At 34.1% G+C, this 16,131-nt stretch overlaps 2 protein-coding genes across 3 annotated transcripts; one reads left to right on the plus strand and one right to left on the minus strand.

Moving 5' to 3' along the window:
- Window positions 1-763: 763 nt before the first annotated feature.
- Window positions 764-7,268, plus strand: LOC126688149 (uncharacterized). Of its 2 annotated transcripts, XR_007644190.2 has the most exons (6): window positions 764-1,052; window positions 1,134-1,206; window positions 5,430-6,180; window positions 6,266-6,353; window positions 6,456-6,828; window positions 6,976-7,268. XR_007644190.2 is itself a non-coding variant. In XM_050382751.2 (5 exons), the coding sequence occupies exons 3-5, from the start codon at window positions 2,516-2,518 to the stop codon at window positions 5,010-5,012; spliced, it is 2,331 nt and encodes a 776-aa protein (XP_050238708.1). In that variant the 5' UTR covers window positions 765-1,052; window positions 1,134-1,206; window positions 2,514-2,515; the 3' UTR covers window positions 5,013-5,280. The 2 variants fall into 2 exon arrangements, 1 of the variants encoding a protein (XP_050238708.1); XM_050382751.2 differs by lacking the exons at window positions 5,430-6,180; window positions 6,266-6,353; window positions 6,456-6,828; window positions 6,976-7,268 and adding exons at window positions 2,514-3,662; window positions 3,740-4,186; window positions 4,276-5,280 and having other exon boundaries at window positions 765-1,052.
- A 5,401-nt stretch (window positions 7,269-12,669) lies between these two features.
- Window positions 12,670-16,020, minus strand: LOC126686867 (uncharacterized). The gene is made up of 6 exons (XM_050381141.2): window positions 15,842-16,020; window positions 15,715-15,741; window positions 15,571-15,633; window positions 13,222-13,300; window positions 12,994-13,039; window positions 12,670-12,896 (listed from the first exon to the last, which is right to left on the minus strand). The coding sequence occupies exons 1-6, from the start codon at window positions 15,881-15,883 to the stop codon at window positions 12,887-12,889; spliced, it is 267 nt and encodes an 88-aa protein (XP_050237098.1). The 5' UTR covers window positions 15,884-16,020; the 3' UTR covers window positions 12,670-12,886.
- Between the last annotated feature and the right edge of the window lie 111 nt (window positions 16,021-16,131).

The raw sequence follows: 16,131 nt of genomic DNA on the forward strand, positions 1-16,131 counted from the left end.
AGAGACCTTAAAATAAGTTTAGCCATTTATAAAAGTGTTTTCAGATTAGGTTAAATCCATTTTAAGGTCCTTAAACTTTATTTTTTGGTTCATCAAGTCCTTTAACTTTTATTTAGCTTTCTCAAATCCTTAAACTTTCATTTTTTAATTCGTCAGGTCCCTCAACTTCTATTTGACTTTCTCAGGTCCTTAAACTTTTGTTTTTTTGGTTAATTAGATCCTTAAGCGAAGATCCATTTTAAGGATTCAATGAATAAAAAAATAAACAATTAAGGACTTGAAAAAGACAAATAAAAGTTAAAGGGCCTGATTAACCAAAAAATAAAAGTTTAAGGACTCGAAGAAATCAAGTAGAAGTTGAGAGAACTAATAAATTAAAAATATACTCCATCCGTCTCACTCTAATTGATAAAATATGGAGTTTTTGGTGTCCCATTCTAATTGACAAAACTAACATAACTATAATTTTATTCTTTAATTTTCCATCTTTACCCTCACTTAAAACCATGTCTTTTATGGAAAATGATGAGTATTTAATGAAAATTTGACTAATATATACTAATAGCATTAATTAACTCCATTATCAATAGAAGGGTATATAAATAATTTTCTATGTCATTTATTAACGTGTCTTGATTATTGAAATATAGTTATTTTGTCAATTAGAATGGGACGGAGGAAGTATAATTTAAAGATCTTAAAATAGATTTAGCCTTCAGATTACAATGAAAAAAAATTATCCATATGCTCCCCGTATAAGCAATAAAGCAACCCGCGGCTTAATTCCGCGAGTTAAAGCAACCCGCGGTTTAATTCCGCGAGTTACTTTATTGCAGTGCAGGGAATCTTTGACTGATTACCTGCAAACCGGAGAGGGAATTAATTTCCTCTCGGTGAGAGAGCCTTACTCGCAGAACAATTCCGCGGGTTAGGCTCTCTATATATATGAGAAAAATTGCCCTGAGCGCTCACCACTTTCATCATTCCCTCATTTTCTCATAGAGCAGCTCACTCTGCACAGAGAGACTTTCATTCATTCCCTCACTGCCAAGGTAAAAATTTTCTTTTTTCTTTTCAATTTTTAAATATTAATTTTAATAGTGATGTTTTTTTTATATTTGAGTTGTGAACAGTATAAAAGCTGTATTTTCGGGGAAAAAAGACAATTTGACGGGATCTATTATTAGCTAACGTGGACTACAAGAGGTAAGTTTCATTTTTTATTAAATAAAAGTTTAATTAGTAAATTATTATAAATTATAGATTAGAATGTAAATGCTAGAAAATATAGTTAGAAAAATATTATTATGTATGTTTAAATTATAAAAAATTACGAATGGTAGAAAAATATCCTAAATTTTAAATATTACAAAATATTATGGTAAAAAATTGTTAATTAAATTTTAAATGTCAAATTTATGATAAAATAAATGTTAGAAATTAAGTTTAGATAAATTAAGATTATTTTTTAAATGGTATAAATTATGAGTTAGAATTTTAAAATTATGGGAGATATATGTTTAAATTATAAATGCTAGAAAAATGTTATAAATTTTAAATATTGAAAAATATTATGATCAGAAAATGTTAATTAAGTTTTAAATGTCACATTTATGGTTAGAAAAATGTGCATTGTAATTTAAATGCTAAAAATTAAGTTCAGATAAATTAAGATTATTTTTAAATGTTATAAATAATGAGTTAGAATTTTGAAATTATGAGTTATATATGTTTAAATTATAAATGCTAGAAAAATGGTAGAAAAATATTGTAAATTTTAAACAATATTATGGTTATAAAAATGTGAATTAAATTCTAAATGTCACATTTATGGTTAGAAAAATGTGTATTATAATTTAAATGTTAGAGGTTAAGTTTAAGAAAAATTATTGCACACAACCGTTGCGCCACATCATTCGTGCAACAAACCAATTGTGCGTTAGCCATGTGGAAAATTGAATGATAAAAAAATAAGTAATAATTAAAAGATTCCCTATCGCAAATGCTCATTGGCTTGATGTATAAATGACGTGGCGCAACGGTTGCATGGGATAAACACTCTAAGTTTAAATAGATTAAGATTATTTTTTAAATGTTATAAATTAGGATAGTATCTAATGTTTGGAAATATAGTTAGAATATATAAATGTTAACATAGAAAATTTATTCTATACAATTACAGAATCGTGTATTGAAATTGAGATATTAAGAAATTTAATATGAAATTTACCGTTAGAAAAATATAAATTATATTTAATTGTCATTTTCTAAAAATTGTGTTTTAAAAAATTTAATTAGACAAATCTGAATTACAATTTGAATGTTTAAATGTTAACATAAATATTTTACTTTATACTCCATAATATTAATTTGAAAACCGTAGTATATAATTTATGATTAGATAAATGTAAATTAGATTTAATTCTCCTAACTTAAATATTTTAAATTTAATGCTATAAATTTTGAGTCTGTCAATTTTTAAAATTCCAATTAAAATAATTTTTTTAATGTAGTAATGACGACGAATGAACTGCCATCCTTTAAATTTTACTGGAATGGTACAATAATAACTACTCCGGGTGGAGTTGAGTACATCTCCGGCAAATCAAAAATAGTTAAGGTGAGGAGTCTAATAAATTATGGACAGCTGGAAAGGTTAATTAGAAGGGTAATTGGATTGAACGATGGTGATGAGATAGTGGAAATTTATCTAAGAGTGCCACGATTCGATGAAAGGGGCAAATTTGTTAAATACGATGCGTTTCCTATGAAGACAAATGCTCATATGTCAGCAATGTTTTATAATGTTTCGCGGACGCCGCAAATGAGGTTACTTGAGTTTTACATAATATACTACATAGGTGATTCAGACGACTGTGATGATAGTGGTGAGGAAAAGGTAGAAAATCATTTCTATGGGGCCGTTGATGATGACGACGAGGATGGTAATAACGACGACAGCGGTGATGAGAATGGAGAGGGTGCCCAAAATGCTGAGGGTGTTGAGGGTTTCCATGATGGTGGTTACATGGGACGAAATACAGATCCTTTTCAATTGCAGCTTTCTTATGAGTACACGCATCAGAATGTTGACGAGATGCATGTCAATATAAATCTGTGGCCAAAAAACAACACAATATGGGAAGTTGGAAAAGAGTTCCAACAGGGGATGGTCTTTAGTACGAGGTCTGTTGTCCAGACATCTGTGACAAGTTATCACATGCAAGTGCAGAGAGAATACAAGAGTTGTCGCACTACCGACAAAATAGTAGTGCTTGTGTGCAAAAATGATGACATTTGCAATTGGAGGTTTCGGGCCTCGTGTCTAAAAGACGATGCAAATTGGACGCTGACAAGATATAACGGCCCCCATCAATGCACCGGCCAACTAATCACCCAAGACCAACGAAATTTAAGAGCGCGACAGCTAGCTGAACACATCAAGACGCAATTGCAAATGCAGCGTGACATAAGGATTAAAACGCTTCAAGCAGGGATTTTCCAGAGTTACGGAGTGAAGCCTCGATATAAGAAAACTTGGTATGCCAAGGAAAAGGCCATTGCAAACATGTTTGGGGAATGGGACGACTCTTTTGGCGAGATTTGCAATTTTATGTCAAATGTGGCCGCAACTAATCCTAGGACAGTGTGGCATGCTACCGGTAAAAATGATTTTTTTATTTTTAACGATTAAAAAGTATTCATGTTTCCATATTTATGAATAACGGTTTATGCACAGGTACCCCCATAGTGCGGACCAAAGAAAATGATCCTGAAATTAGAACGTTCAAGCACATGTTTTGGACTTACGAGCCACTAGTGGCGGGTTTTCATTATTGCAAGCCTGTCGTGTACATCGACGTCGCCCACTTATATGGAAAATACGAAATGACGTTGTTGATAGCTTCTGCGATTGATGGAAACAACCACATCATGCCGATAGCTTTTGCCCTTAGGCGGTCGGAAACTAGCCCGGCCTGGAAGTATTTCATGAGGATGTTGAAGAGGTATGTTTTGCATCAGCGAAAGGTGTGTATTATATCTGATCGAGTTGAGGGCATTATAACTACCATGGACGGGCCTGACTGGACCATGGACACCCACAAGTTCTGCATTCGGCACCTAGTGAGCAACTTCCACACCGCTTTTAAAAGAAAATATCTGAAGAAATTTGCTGAAAAAGCTGGTAATTTTCTGATCATTAAATCCATTTAATAAACCTTGGGAAAGCGAAAAATGAGGATTTTTTAATCTTATAATTTAATCGCTTTGTAGGACGCGCTTACCAAGTGAAGAAGAGAGACAAGTACATGGGATTGATACAAAGAGATTCTCCTCAGGGCTATGCGTATCTCGATGCTTTTGACCCTGGAAAATGGAGCATGAGCGGCGACACAACTGGAATGCGGCACGGTGTGATAACAATAAACTATGTTGAGTCAGTAAATGCAATGTTAAAGAACATTCGCGGGCTCCCTGTCACCGCTATGCTGGAAGCAATTTTTAACAAGCTTGTTTCCATATTCACCAGGCATTCGACATCATATAAAGAGTATTTAGCATGTAATTATGAGTGGACTCCAGTCTGTGCACATACAATGCAGCTTCAGGAACAAAAGTCAAAGACTCATACGGCTGTTCTGTTCAATGTGGACCAGAAGATATACAATGTCACGACGAGGCGCGACAATGTAAGACAAAAGGGTGGTAATACACAGCAAGTCAATCTGTTGGCTAGGACATGCACTTGTGGAAAATTTCAGCAATGGAAGATTCCATGCTCCCATGTAATAGCTGCATGCACCCAATATGGAGAGAACCACCGCCAGTACATTGCTAGGTTTTACAGATGCGAATATGCAATCCGAGCGTGGAGTGCCGCTTCCTTTCAACCCATCCGTGATCGAGATTATTGGATTGCTTCCACTGAAATTCCATTTATTCCTAACAGCGAATGGATGAGAAAAAAGGGTAGGTCGGTTGAGAGTTGGCGACGAAATGAAATGGACTAGACATTTAGAGATGGCTCCTATGCCAACTATTGTAGAAAATGTCTTACCTATGGTCATAACCATAGGTCTTCTCTTACGGATAAGGCGTGATGTGAGGATTGCCATTTACTTTTATGACGTGTTTGATATGTTGTACTCACCTTATGTTGTACTAAAATTGTTGTACTCGCATTATGATTCAGTGTGTCATTGTGCCTTTGCTTTTTTATGGAATATTTTGTTAATATTCATGTATGAATTCAACAAAACATTTTGGAGTGTCTGCAAATGTATTGATTGTGAAAAAATACGAGGACCCTTTTGAGGAAATATGGTATGGCCGAAAAAGAGCGTTTTCAAAACACTCTTATTCTTGTGTTAGTATTAAATTTTGATATCTTCATTACAGAACTAACTTCATATTTCTTTTTTTTAAAGGGCCCTGACACGTGTTTCACTTCCTGTAGGACCCGTGGTACTAGGATAAGCTGTCTTGTGTCGAACACCACTTTGGACCAGCGGATGCAGGCTTTGATTGAGCCACCAGACTCGTTAGATGTCTTACTATGCGATGCTATCACTGCTCGGGTGGAGAGGTGGAAACCATAGACCCACACTTTTCACTTACCTGGAGGGGAGTGCACGATTACTTGCGAGGATGTGACCATTCAGACCGGACTACCCGTGAACGGTCATGCTGTGACGAGTTGTCATGCGGCGGATTGGGGTAAGTTGGTGGAGAGTATTTTAGGCATTCTAGTGGACGATTTTCCTGAGAAGAGGACGAAATCGTATGCCCCGACATCTTGGATACTCTAGAGGTTTGACATGTTTCGTGAGTTACCAGGGGACGCCACTGACAAGGTCGTGCGTCGGTACACACGGGCATACCTGTTGGTAGCCATTTCAGGATTATATTTCCCGGACCTCGCCTCTAGACGGACTACGTTGAGGATTCTCCTACTTCTAGAGGACCTAGCGGGTGTTCATACCTACAGCTGGAGATCGGCCACATTGGTTACCTATAAAATCAGTTATGCTTATGTTCATTGAGGACTCAGGATTGCCACATAATTGGGGGGGGGGGGGACATGGATACTACAGCTGTGGACATTGGACCGACTGTGGATTATTGCTCCCGCTCTAGTTGATCCCACTATTTCTGTCCATCTACCATTAAGTGGCAAATGTGTCTTACTATTGATCATTATTTTTTAGAGTTTTTCTATGCAACATAATTTGACTATTAAAGTATTGCTATTTTTTATTAACAGATGGGGAGGCCCGAGAGACTCCAGTCGTTCTGGAAGACGCCCGCTACATGGTATCCGCATTCGGCTTGACAGGTCCTGCTATGAAAATGTAAGAAATTATGTATTGATTTCTTTCTCTGTTCATCAGGTTATTGTTAAATTGACATAATAAAAAGTGCATTTAATTTTGTTCGTGCACATTAACTGGCAGCCTTACAATGAGGCCCTGTTGGAGCTTCTCTCGCAGTGGTGTTCAGATGGTCGAGGTTTTTGGCGGGCCGTAGTCCCATTGATCTATTTCTACATTGTCGAGTGGAACTAGCCGGACATAGTGCTGCAACAGTTTGGATTGCAGTAGGGTATTCCAGCGACGCCTAGTTAGGACAACATACATCATAGCCTTACCCTTCAGAGCAGTAAGAATTGGAGCTAGACGCATGCTCACTTCATTCGTCTATGGGATGAGAGGCTTTAATACGCTGTCCATGGCCCGTCCGCCTTATTATCATTCGAAGTATATGGATTGGTATCAAACTATCACGCATCGATGGGTCACACGACAAGGTGCTGAATCCGGATCTCAGGTACTTTCTTCTACTACCGCGACTATATGTATGGAGATAGTTTATCTATTTCTCTTTAATCTTTAACGCTTTACTTCTTTTATTGCATTTTTTATTTACATGCCGATATCGTAGAGTGTGTATTTATGGATGCTCCTATTCAATCAGAGATTTGAGAGATAGCAGTGAGCACCCAGAGAGGACCGACGTGATGTTACATCGCCCCCTATCGAGCCTTGATTCCGCTGTATTGACTGCCTATCAGACTTGACCTACCGATAGATTTGACTACTCTACGACATCACCCCCCCCCCCACCATTGCCGCATGTTAGTATAAAACCCAACTTGTAGTAATCTGGAAGTCGGATGTCGATCCCACGAGGACAAAAGGTTTAAAGTGAACAAAATATTACTTTGATTTTCAATTCGGAAAGTAATCAAACAATTGGATTGGTAATTATCACTACAAAGAACTAAATTAAACTAATAACCAACAACGCAAATTGCAATCACCAAACTAAATTAATAATGGTTGTAAACAATAAAAGAAAGCGTCTAGGGGTCGAAACTACGCCTAAATGTTCAAGACTACGGGATATGCAAATTTGGTATGAACGAGGACCGAATCGCTTCTAAAGCCCTACTCCCGCTATGTCGAGCCTCAAAGAGCAACAAAACCGTAATTAATCAAGCAACAACATCTAGCTCACTCTCGTGATCCTAAACATGAAAGTCAACAAAATGCAATTAATCACTCGATTCTAAGGTCGCCTATTCTCTAATCCGCTCTCGCGGCATCAAATCCTAGGCTCCTAGTCTTGTGGATACATTCATTTAGCCACATCTCGGTGTACTAAGCAAACTAACAACAAACTTAGGGTAGCTAATCCTAGATGGGCATTAAGCATCAAGATTAGCACAAGTTACTTAACCAAATAAGCATATCTCATCAAGTTAAAACATTTAAGATCTTATTCCAACCTCCAAACATGGGGGATTTAGCTACTCATAGCTAAAACAACATCAACATTAATTAAATGAGCAATAACCATTAATAAGCAAAGATTAGCTAACCTTGTAGCACTAGTAAGCAAGAACATTAAATAGACAATATCAATCTTCAATAATAAAACTTCAATCTCTATTAAAAAGTTTCAAACATTCAACAATGGAGAATCTCCAAACCCAAAGATGATTACTAGTCTAAAAGAAAAAAACTAAGAGAATCTTCAAAAGCTCATAAATGTTGCTTACCTTAAAAATGAGATAAAATTGTATTTATAGGTGTTACAAAAGAGGGAACAAAAAACACCCACTAAAAGAGTGTTGGGCCAAAAATGGAAGTGAGCCTTGAGTCTTGTCCTTGTCTTGAAATTCAAATCCTGAGCCTTTTTCCCCTAGGGCTCGATCGAGCCATTCATTTAGGAGGAGGGCTCGATAGAGCCAGTGCTCTTGAAAGAATATCTGGAGCCTTTTCTTCATGGGGCTCGATCGAGCCCCATCTGGTAAGTGAAGGGCTCGATCGAGCCCTTCCTTTCTTTCTCCACATATTGCTCGTTTCTTCGCTTTCGACTCGCTTCTTTTCCGATACTTGAATTTTTTCTTTTTTATGCCCAAAACACTTCGCATTGCTCCGCTTTTCCTGAAACGCTAACATATACAATAAGCACACAAACACGAGGGAAAACGTATCAAAGTATAACAAAAGCATGCGAAATTGACTCTTAAACATAGGTGTAATTTGCACCTATCACCGCGTCCAGCCGACCTTGGTGTATTTAATGATTGATTATCACATTTATTATTTCCACATGTCAAATGATGAATGAATAGTTTATAATCCTATGTGGCAAACTTGGTTCACACAAGAATTTTGAAAAAAATCTGTCTTCTCCAGTAACTCGCAACATAGGTTTCTATTATTATTTTGGCCAACAGATTGTAAATATTGGTGGAGAAAATTTGTTCATTTTTTGAAATTCTTAAAGATAACTCTGGGGATGTATAAATAACAGAGATAAACTACAACATTATATATAAAAGGCTTAATCACCAAAAAAATACAAACATATAAGTTTTGTGTCAGTTATAGTCAAACCTTTGAAAATCACCAGATTTAGCCAAATCTTATATATTTTGATTCCTTTTTATCCATTTTTGCATCGACCCGGTTTTTTGACACCTTGTCGTTCATGTCAACTAAGCAATTGACTTACATGACATCTGACATATTTAAATTAGGTTTGACTATAACTGTCATGAGAGAAATAGGCTTGGGTGAATAAACCTAATTTTAAAACCAAACCAATTTTTAAATTTAATAATTAGTAAATTAATTATATCATTTATAAAATTTTGTATATATTTAAAATTAATTAATAATTTTTATTTAATACTAATTAAAATTAATCTAATTTTTTACTAAATATAATTAAATCTAATAAATTTATTTTATAATATATCTTAATGAATATGTAATTAATTTAATTAATAGTTAAAATTGAAGGATAACTTTAATTTCTAAGCCATGTTTGATTTAAAAAAAGTGAATTAATGGATTTACTTAAAAATTAATGTTGAATTAAGTTTGGTGAAAGTGTTTAATGTTCATGATGATTATGAGCTTGATTTACTATTTTTGGTGTTGTTGAGATCTTGTTATGACTGATAAGTGTTGAGTTTAGGTAATAAAAATAGTGGTTATGTGTAAATTAAATTATGTTTTTGGCTATGTAGAGGAAAATGACATTTGGGTCTATGCTTTAGAAACATCCTGATATATATTGATTATACCATCATGAAAAGTTTTGATTGGTTATTTCTATATCACGGGTTTCACTTTATAGAGAAAAAGGAGTGAGAAAATAATTACTCTATTCCTTTAATTCAGCAGTCTATTGATTTTTTTTCTTCTGTTTATGTATATGTATTTTAATTATGAACATTGTCGTATGTTTGTTGTGTATATTACTCTCAGGTTCTTCATTGGAAGAAGAACAATTGGGTTTCAAACGGCGGCGGTGTCGACGGACTGACGATTGGAATTTTGCAAACATAATTTTTTAAAGGCTTAATGGCGTAAAAAATCATAAACTTTTGCGTGTTTTGCAAATTTAACATAAACTTTCAATTTTGGCAAATTAAATCACAAACTTTTGATTTGTTGCAATTTTAGCACCGATCAATTTTCCTTCAAAAAAATAGAGAAAAATGCTGATGTGGACGCCAGAATAGTGGTTATTCCGGTGTACACATCAGTATTTTTTTCACGAAAAATTGGTCGGTGCTAAAATTGCCAAAAATCAAAAGTTTGTTTATGTTAAATTTGCAAAACACGCTAAAGTTTGTGATTTTTTACGTAATTAAGCCTTTTTTAAAAGATGAATATGACATTTTTTATTTTTTAATAGAATGTAAATTAATTATATATTCATAAATATTATAAAAAAATCATGTTTAGTAAAATATTTGATTAATTTCAATTAGTGTTAAATAAAAAATATTAATTTATTAAATATATATGCATTTTATTATAATATAATTAATTTATTAATTATTGAATTTTAAAATTAGTTTGATTTTAAAATTAAGTTTATTCATCTTAAAATGCCAAAACTAAGCATTTTATGTCAGTTATAGCCAAAACTCATTGAAACATGTCAGTTGTCATATCATCCAATTACTTAGTTAACAGTGATGTGGGCGATAGGATGTAAAAATACCGGTTTGATTCAAAAATGGTTAAAACAAACAGAACATATACAATTTGTCTACATCTGTTGATTTTGAAAGATTTGACGATAACTAACATAAAACGTATAAATTTGACATTAAAATGTTTTTTGAAATGCCGCTTTTATAGCCGATTGTGTGATGGCCATTTTTCCTTTGCCTATAATTTTTTTAAAACAAAATTAACATGATAATCAAAAGCAGTTATATGAGCGAATTTTTCTAACTATCTAACAAATAAAGAGACCTATGCTGTAATCATAAACGTTTCAATCGCAAATTTATCTTACAAAATTCTAAAAAGAATTAAATAATTATATTGGAGCTAAAATAAAATTTGATTATTCAAAAAATTGCAACTTAAAAAATTAAATCATCCCAAAAAATTGAAAATCAACAGTAATATATATAAAAAAATTTAACTCATCACAAAAAATATAAATGAATTGTCAAGCAAAATTCTTAAGTGCTTTTCATGCATTTTAAAACACACATGCGTGGATATAGTCAATGTTTTATAAACAAATTTAAACGAACGAAGGGTCAATGCGCCCCCTGAATTTGTGACACGGGATCATCTAACTCAATTTATACTTTTTTGAGCAATTAATCCCAAAACTCTTTATTTTTTGGTCAAATAATCCAATAATTTATATTTTTATTTCAAAAAATAAACTTAGGATAATTATATCGCAATAATTAAGAAGGTATCTAATTACATTTTTGCATCTCTCGCCTCTGATTTGTATTTTACGCATTTTAAAAATACAACTATGGGGTTATTTGACCCAAAAATGAAGAATTTTGAGGTTAGTTGGCTAATAATCACCCATGCCCCCTGACTTTAAGGGGTACGGGCGCTAAACTCCCTGATCTTTGTGGCGGCGCTCATAAAACCCTCTAAGCTCAAAATATGACAAAAATACCCTTGGCGCCGTTTTTTCAGTCAATTGTCATTCTTAAAAAAAAAATCTGACACTGTCATATCATCTGACACGTCAGAAATATACCTTTAAAATTTGAAATACCTAAAATACCCCTAATTTAATTTAGAAAAAGACAAAAAAATAAATCAACCCAATCTAAATCAAAAAATTAACCCAACACCCGACCGGACCACCTCCACCCGACCGGACCACACCCACCCGACCGCCACCGGAAAAATTTTCGGTCATCTTCCGGATATGTTCCTCAAGAACAGATCCGTCGCGCGATCTGTTCCTCAAGAACAGAACCGGCGATCTGTTCCTCAAGAACAGATCCGTCGCCGGATCTGTTCCTCAAGAACAAATCCGTCGCCGGATCTGTTCCTCAAGAGGAACAGATATGCTGATCTGTAATTTTTTCGGTGACCGGAAAATTTTCCGATCATCATTCACTCGGAGAAGATGACCGAAAAAAATTTCGGTGGTGGTCGGGTGGCGGCGGTGGTTAGATCAGTGGTGGTTTGGTTTTAAATGAGTGGTTGGGTTTTTTCATTTTATCAGATATTATATTTAGGGGTGTTTTGGGTATTTTTATTTTTTTTTGTCTTTTGATGACATGTCAACTGACACTTGGTGCTGTCAATTTTTTTTTTCCGTTTTAAAAGACAGCCGCCAAATAAAAGACGACGCCATGAGTATTTTCGTCCAAAAGGGCTTTAATGAGCGCCGCCACAAAGATCAAGGGGTTTAGCGCCCGTTTTTAAACATCGGGGGTTTAGCACCCGTACTCTTAAAGTTGAGGGGACATGGGTGATTATTAGCCGGGTTAGTTGCTAAAAAAAGTATAAATTGAGTTAGATGACCCCGTGTCACAAGTTTAGGGGGCGCGTTGACCCTTTGTTCAAATTTAAACCTATTGCATTAAACAACTTGATCCAATAACATATTATAAATATATTTTTTACACTTCTAAGTAATTGCATATCATATTCAGTTACTTTTAATTAAAATTTATACATCAAACACAATTAATAATCATATCAGATTCATATTTAATGGTGTAACCAAAATAATTTCATACAATCCATACACGTTGTCATGATAACTCATTAAGACCGGCGGTCTCGGGAAAGCTTTACCTAAAATGATAGAGAATGGCTGCAAATAAATGCTAAGAGCAGAGCATGTATTGTGTACACTTCATAAAGATAATCCTGCTATAGATTGCAATGGATAATGATTTTTCCAGACTGAATTAACAATGTATCTCATACTTTTAACACAATTTACTGGATTCATACCCCGTTTAGCGCCTGCACTAATCACCTACAGAGCAAATTAAATCATGTTTCGATGTTCAATACAGCAGTACAGATCATATATAACTCAATGAAGAAATCCGCAGTTTCCAGGTCGATCATCATTTTCCCCTGCAACAGATAAAGAAAACAGAATCACTATTTTATGGAAGGCGAGAAAGAGAGAATGAGTGAATGAGAAAAGAATAGATGGTGATAAATAACTCACGAATTCATCATCAGAGTAATGTTGTCTCCTTTAAGAAGAATCCTCCCTGGACAAGTACAATACAATTTAGATGATTAATATTAAGAAAATTTCAACACAGTAATATTTTAGTTTTTTTTTTTTTTTACAAAAATACCTCTTTTTATGAGGGTGTTCGCATAAAAACAGGCATATTTTTGTAATAAAATGAAAAGATGTGTAGATTGTCTAAATTTCTCTAATATTTACCTAAGATTTTCTTGGTCTTCTTTTTGACATTGACCTCCTCAGCATCATCAAGAACCAAATTCATATACTCATCAAAGCCCTAATTAAAAAAAAAACATAAGATTTGAATACATAAGGTGATTTATCTCCATGCTTGCAAGTCGTAAATAACTCAAATTTAAAGCAGTCTCTCCTATTAGACAATTGATCCAACAAAGGACGTTATATGGATGAAGATCACATCAGAGGAACTTGTTCAACCATAATCCATTAACACTGCTAAAAAGGTGGATATAGGTCCGAAACTTGCACAGTCGAAGTCCACAAAAAAAGGTAAGGGAAAGGAAAGCAATTGAACGCAATGCTTTAAAGAAGCTCTTCATTGAGACACAGAAATCCATGCATAAGTTCATTTTTGTTTGTTGAATTGTTTTTACACGGTTAAAAAACGGAACAGTATATTATACATACTGATAGCGATTTTATTTGAAGGGAAAACTTATAAATTATGAGAACAATTCAAAACAAAAACTCTTTGTATAGAAGTATGGAGTACAAGTAAGAAGGTTGAAGCTATAGAAAAATGTAAATAGTTTCCGAGGAAAATAAATTGTGAGATTATCAAACTTGGGTTATGATAAGAGGCAACTAAAGAAAATTCAGCTAATTAGCATCATGGAACATATCTATAATGTTGGAATAAATTCAAAAGACAGCAAGAAAATGAAAGAAAGATATAAATGAACAAAAAAACGGGAGAGAAAAGCACAGAAGCAAAGAAATTTGCTTAACCCTTAATATCCTAAAATAAGCAGCCGATGGTCATAACCATAGTAACACTCAACTTCCTACCCTTACAATTCAAATCTACAGCATGAATACCTATTGTAGCTGAGTCCTGCTTGGGTCTGGCAAATCAATCAAACAGCTATTCCCTAATCAAACCTATGAAATCAATTATGGTCATTAAAAGCACCAGGTGCATAAAGCTGCAACGGAGTCCTACAGCTTAGACACAAGGTGTATTTCTACACCTCAAAGAGTGAGGTGCAAAAGAGCAGATAATAAAAAATTAGAATTTTGAAAGAAATTTAAATTTCGACACAAACATATGTGCAGATATGAATAACCCCTGGTTCTTAACAAATTTATGATAAAAAAAACTAGAACTTAATACCAAGAAACATAGAGTGAGAATTTTACCTTGGCTGCTTGGCACAAAAAACGTGATGGAATCAATAATTTAGCATGGCATAACTAACTACCTAGTTTGAAGAAAAGCTTACATAACAAGAGAAACAGGAGAAAAAAGTTACGAGAGCCATATAGGGTGAAAAACTGAGAAAAAGAAGAGATAAAACTAAATCCATCCTGATCTGGATTGAGCTAGTAACAAAGTATAATGAAAAAAGAAGTAAACAAGAGGACCTAGATGGGACATGAGAAAAATAAGAGACGATTACACTGAAAAAAGAATAAAGATGCAGTATAAAAGAACACAGAAAGATGAGGAAGAGAGGGAAACAGAAAACTTATTTCTGTAATGCAAAAAACTTCCTGCAGCAATGTTTTCTCCCCCTCATGTATTGTAGACTGTTTGAGCATGATTTAAAGCTACATAAATTTCTCTTTTTCTTATGGCTAATTCATTTTGATTGGCATAAATCCTGGTAAGATCCCTTACATATTCATATTATTGCTGGAAGTTTATAAAGGAATGACAAATAGAAAAAAGTTGTAAACTACAATGTTACAAAGGCATGCCTCTGCTTGCCTAAAGTATGCATATTGAACATTAAACATGCCCCTCAATAATATCGCCTGCGGCTGCTTTTAGATCATAAAATCTAACTCCAATAATTCCACCATATTTTTAATAGAGGCCTTAATCGTTAAAGAAACAGAAAGAACTTATAGCGTGCATAAATAGTAAACCGAATCAAACATCTTGCTATATCTTGCACTCTTATCTACTAAATCAAGAATTCTCCAACTGCTACATTGTTCCCCTAAATTATAATTTCTAAAAATCTTTTTAGGTATTGCCTGAGGACATGGAGTACTCAAAACCACACTTTTTTCGAAACAATAGGGCAATTATTAACTTCCAATGCTTGGAATAAAGATTGCAAATACATAATGAATTTCATTGCAGTTACGAAATTTATATGATCCTGTTTATAAAAGAAGATATGATTATGGTTGGAACTTGGCCACACATTCCTTATAGGCTACTGCATTACCAATTACAAGTATCATTCCCAATATTAATAATATTCTTATCAACTAATCAAGACATTAACTTAAGAAAACCTAAACTACTTAACCTAAAAATGCAGTAAAAATGATAATTAAAGGAATGGAACTTACAATAATTCGACCTTCAATCCTCAAATCCTTCTGCTCAAAAAGCCAAATCTGAATGCGAGCTTTCTGTACCAAAAGCAAAATAATAAGAAACTCAAATATAAGAGACAAAAAAACAGATGAAAAATGGAAGAAAAAAACACTTACACTTTGAAGGAACCTGAAAATCAAGTTCTAAGAAAGAATAACAAAAACAGTAATCATTAGAAACCTCAAAAAACAAACTTAAGAAAATAAATTATAAAAAATAGAAAGACGCAGTGAAAAGAAGTACAATGGGTTGGGTCATAATCCTTTGGACTTTAGTGCTAGCCATGGTTGCGAGAGTTGATTCTTCCCCTGCCTGAAACGCTTGTAACGGTGGTTGGCGAGGTGGGTTGCCGGAGATGGTGGTGGCAGAGTAGCAGGGGTTTTGGTTCGAAGAATTAGAGAGACGAAAGAGAAAGTTTAGGGTTTTATGTACTAAATTGAAATGAGGGTTTTTTTACTCTCACCATCCTGACTTTTGGTCTTTTATCAACACGGTCCTTAAATTTTAATTCAGTTCACAAACTCCATAATCTT

The sequence above is a fragment of the Mercurialis annua genome, linkage group LG6 (genome assembly GCF_937616625.2).
Source record: "Mercurialis annua linkage group LG6, ddMerAnnu1.2, whole genome shotgun sequence".
In the NCBI taxonomy this organism is placed as follows: Eukaryota; Viridiplantae; Streptophyta; class Magnoliopsida; order Malpighiales; family Euphorbiaceae; genus Mercurialis; species Mercurialis annua.

Bases quoted from the DNA above. Each gene is read 5' to 3' on its own strand.
- LOC126688149 (XM_050382751.2), top strand. From the start codon at position 2,516: ATGACGACGAATGAACTGCCATCCTTTAAATTTTACTGGAATGGTACA. The intron at 3,663-3,739 runs GTAAAAATGATT...GTTTATGCACAG, and splicing joins GACAGTGTGGCATGCTACCG to GTACCCCCATAGTGCGGACC. The intron at 4,187-4,275 runs GTAATTTTCTGA...ATCGCTTTGTAG, and splicing joins GAAATTTGCTGAAAAAGCTG to GACGCGCTTACCAAGTGAAG.
- LOC126686867 (XM_050381141.2), bottom strand. From the start codon at position 15,883: ATGGCTAGCACTAAAGTCCAAAGGATTATGACCCAACCCATT. The intron at 15,742-15,841 runs GTACTTCTTTTC...ATTCTTTCTTAG, and splicing joins GGATTATGACCCAACCCATT to AACTTGATTTTCAGGTTCCT. The intron at 13,040-13,221 runs GTAAATATTAGA...GTACTTGTCCAG, and splicing joins GAAGACCAAGAAAATCTTAG to GGAGGATTCTTCTTAAAGGA.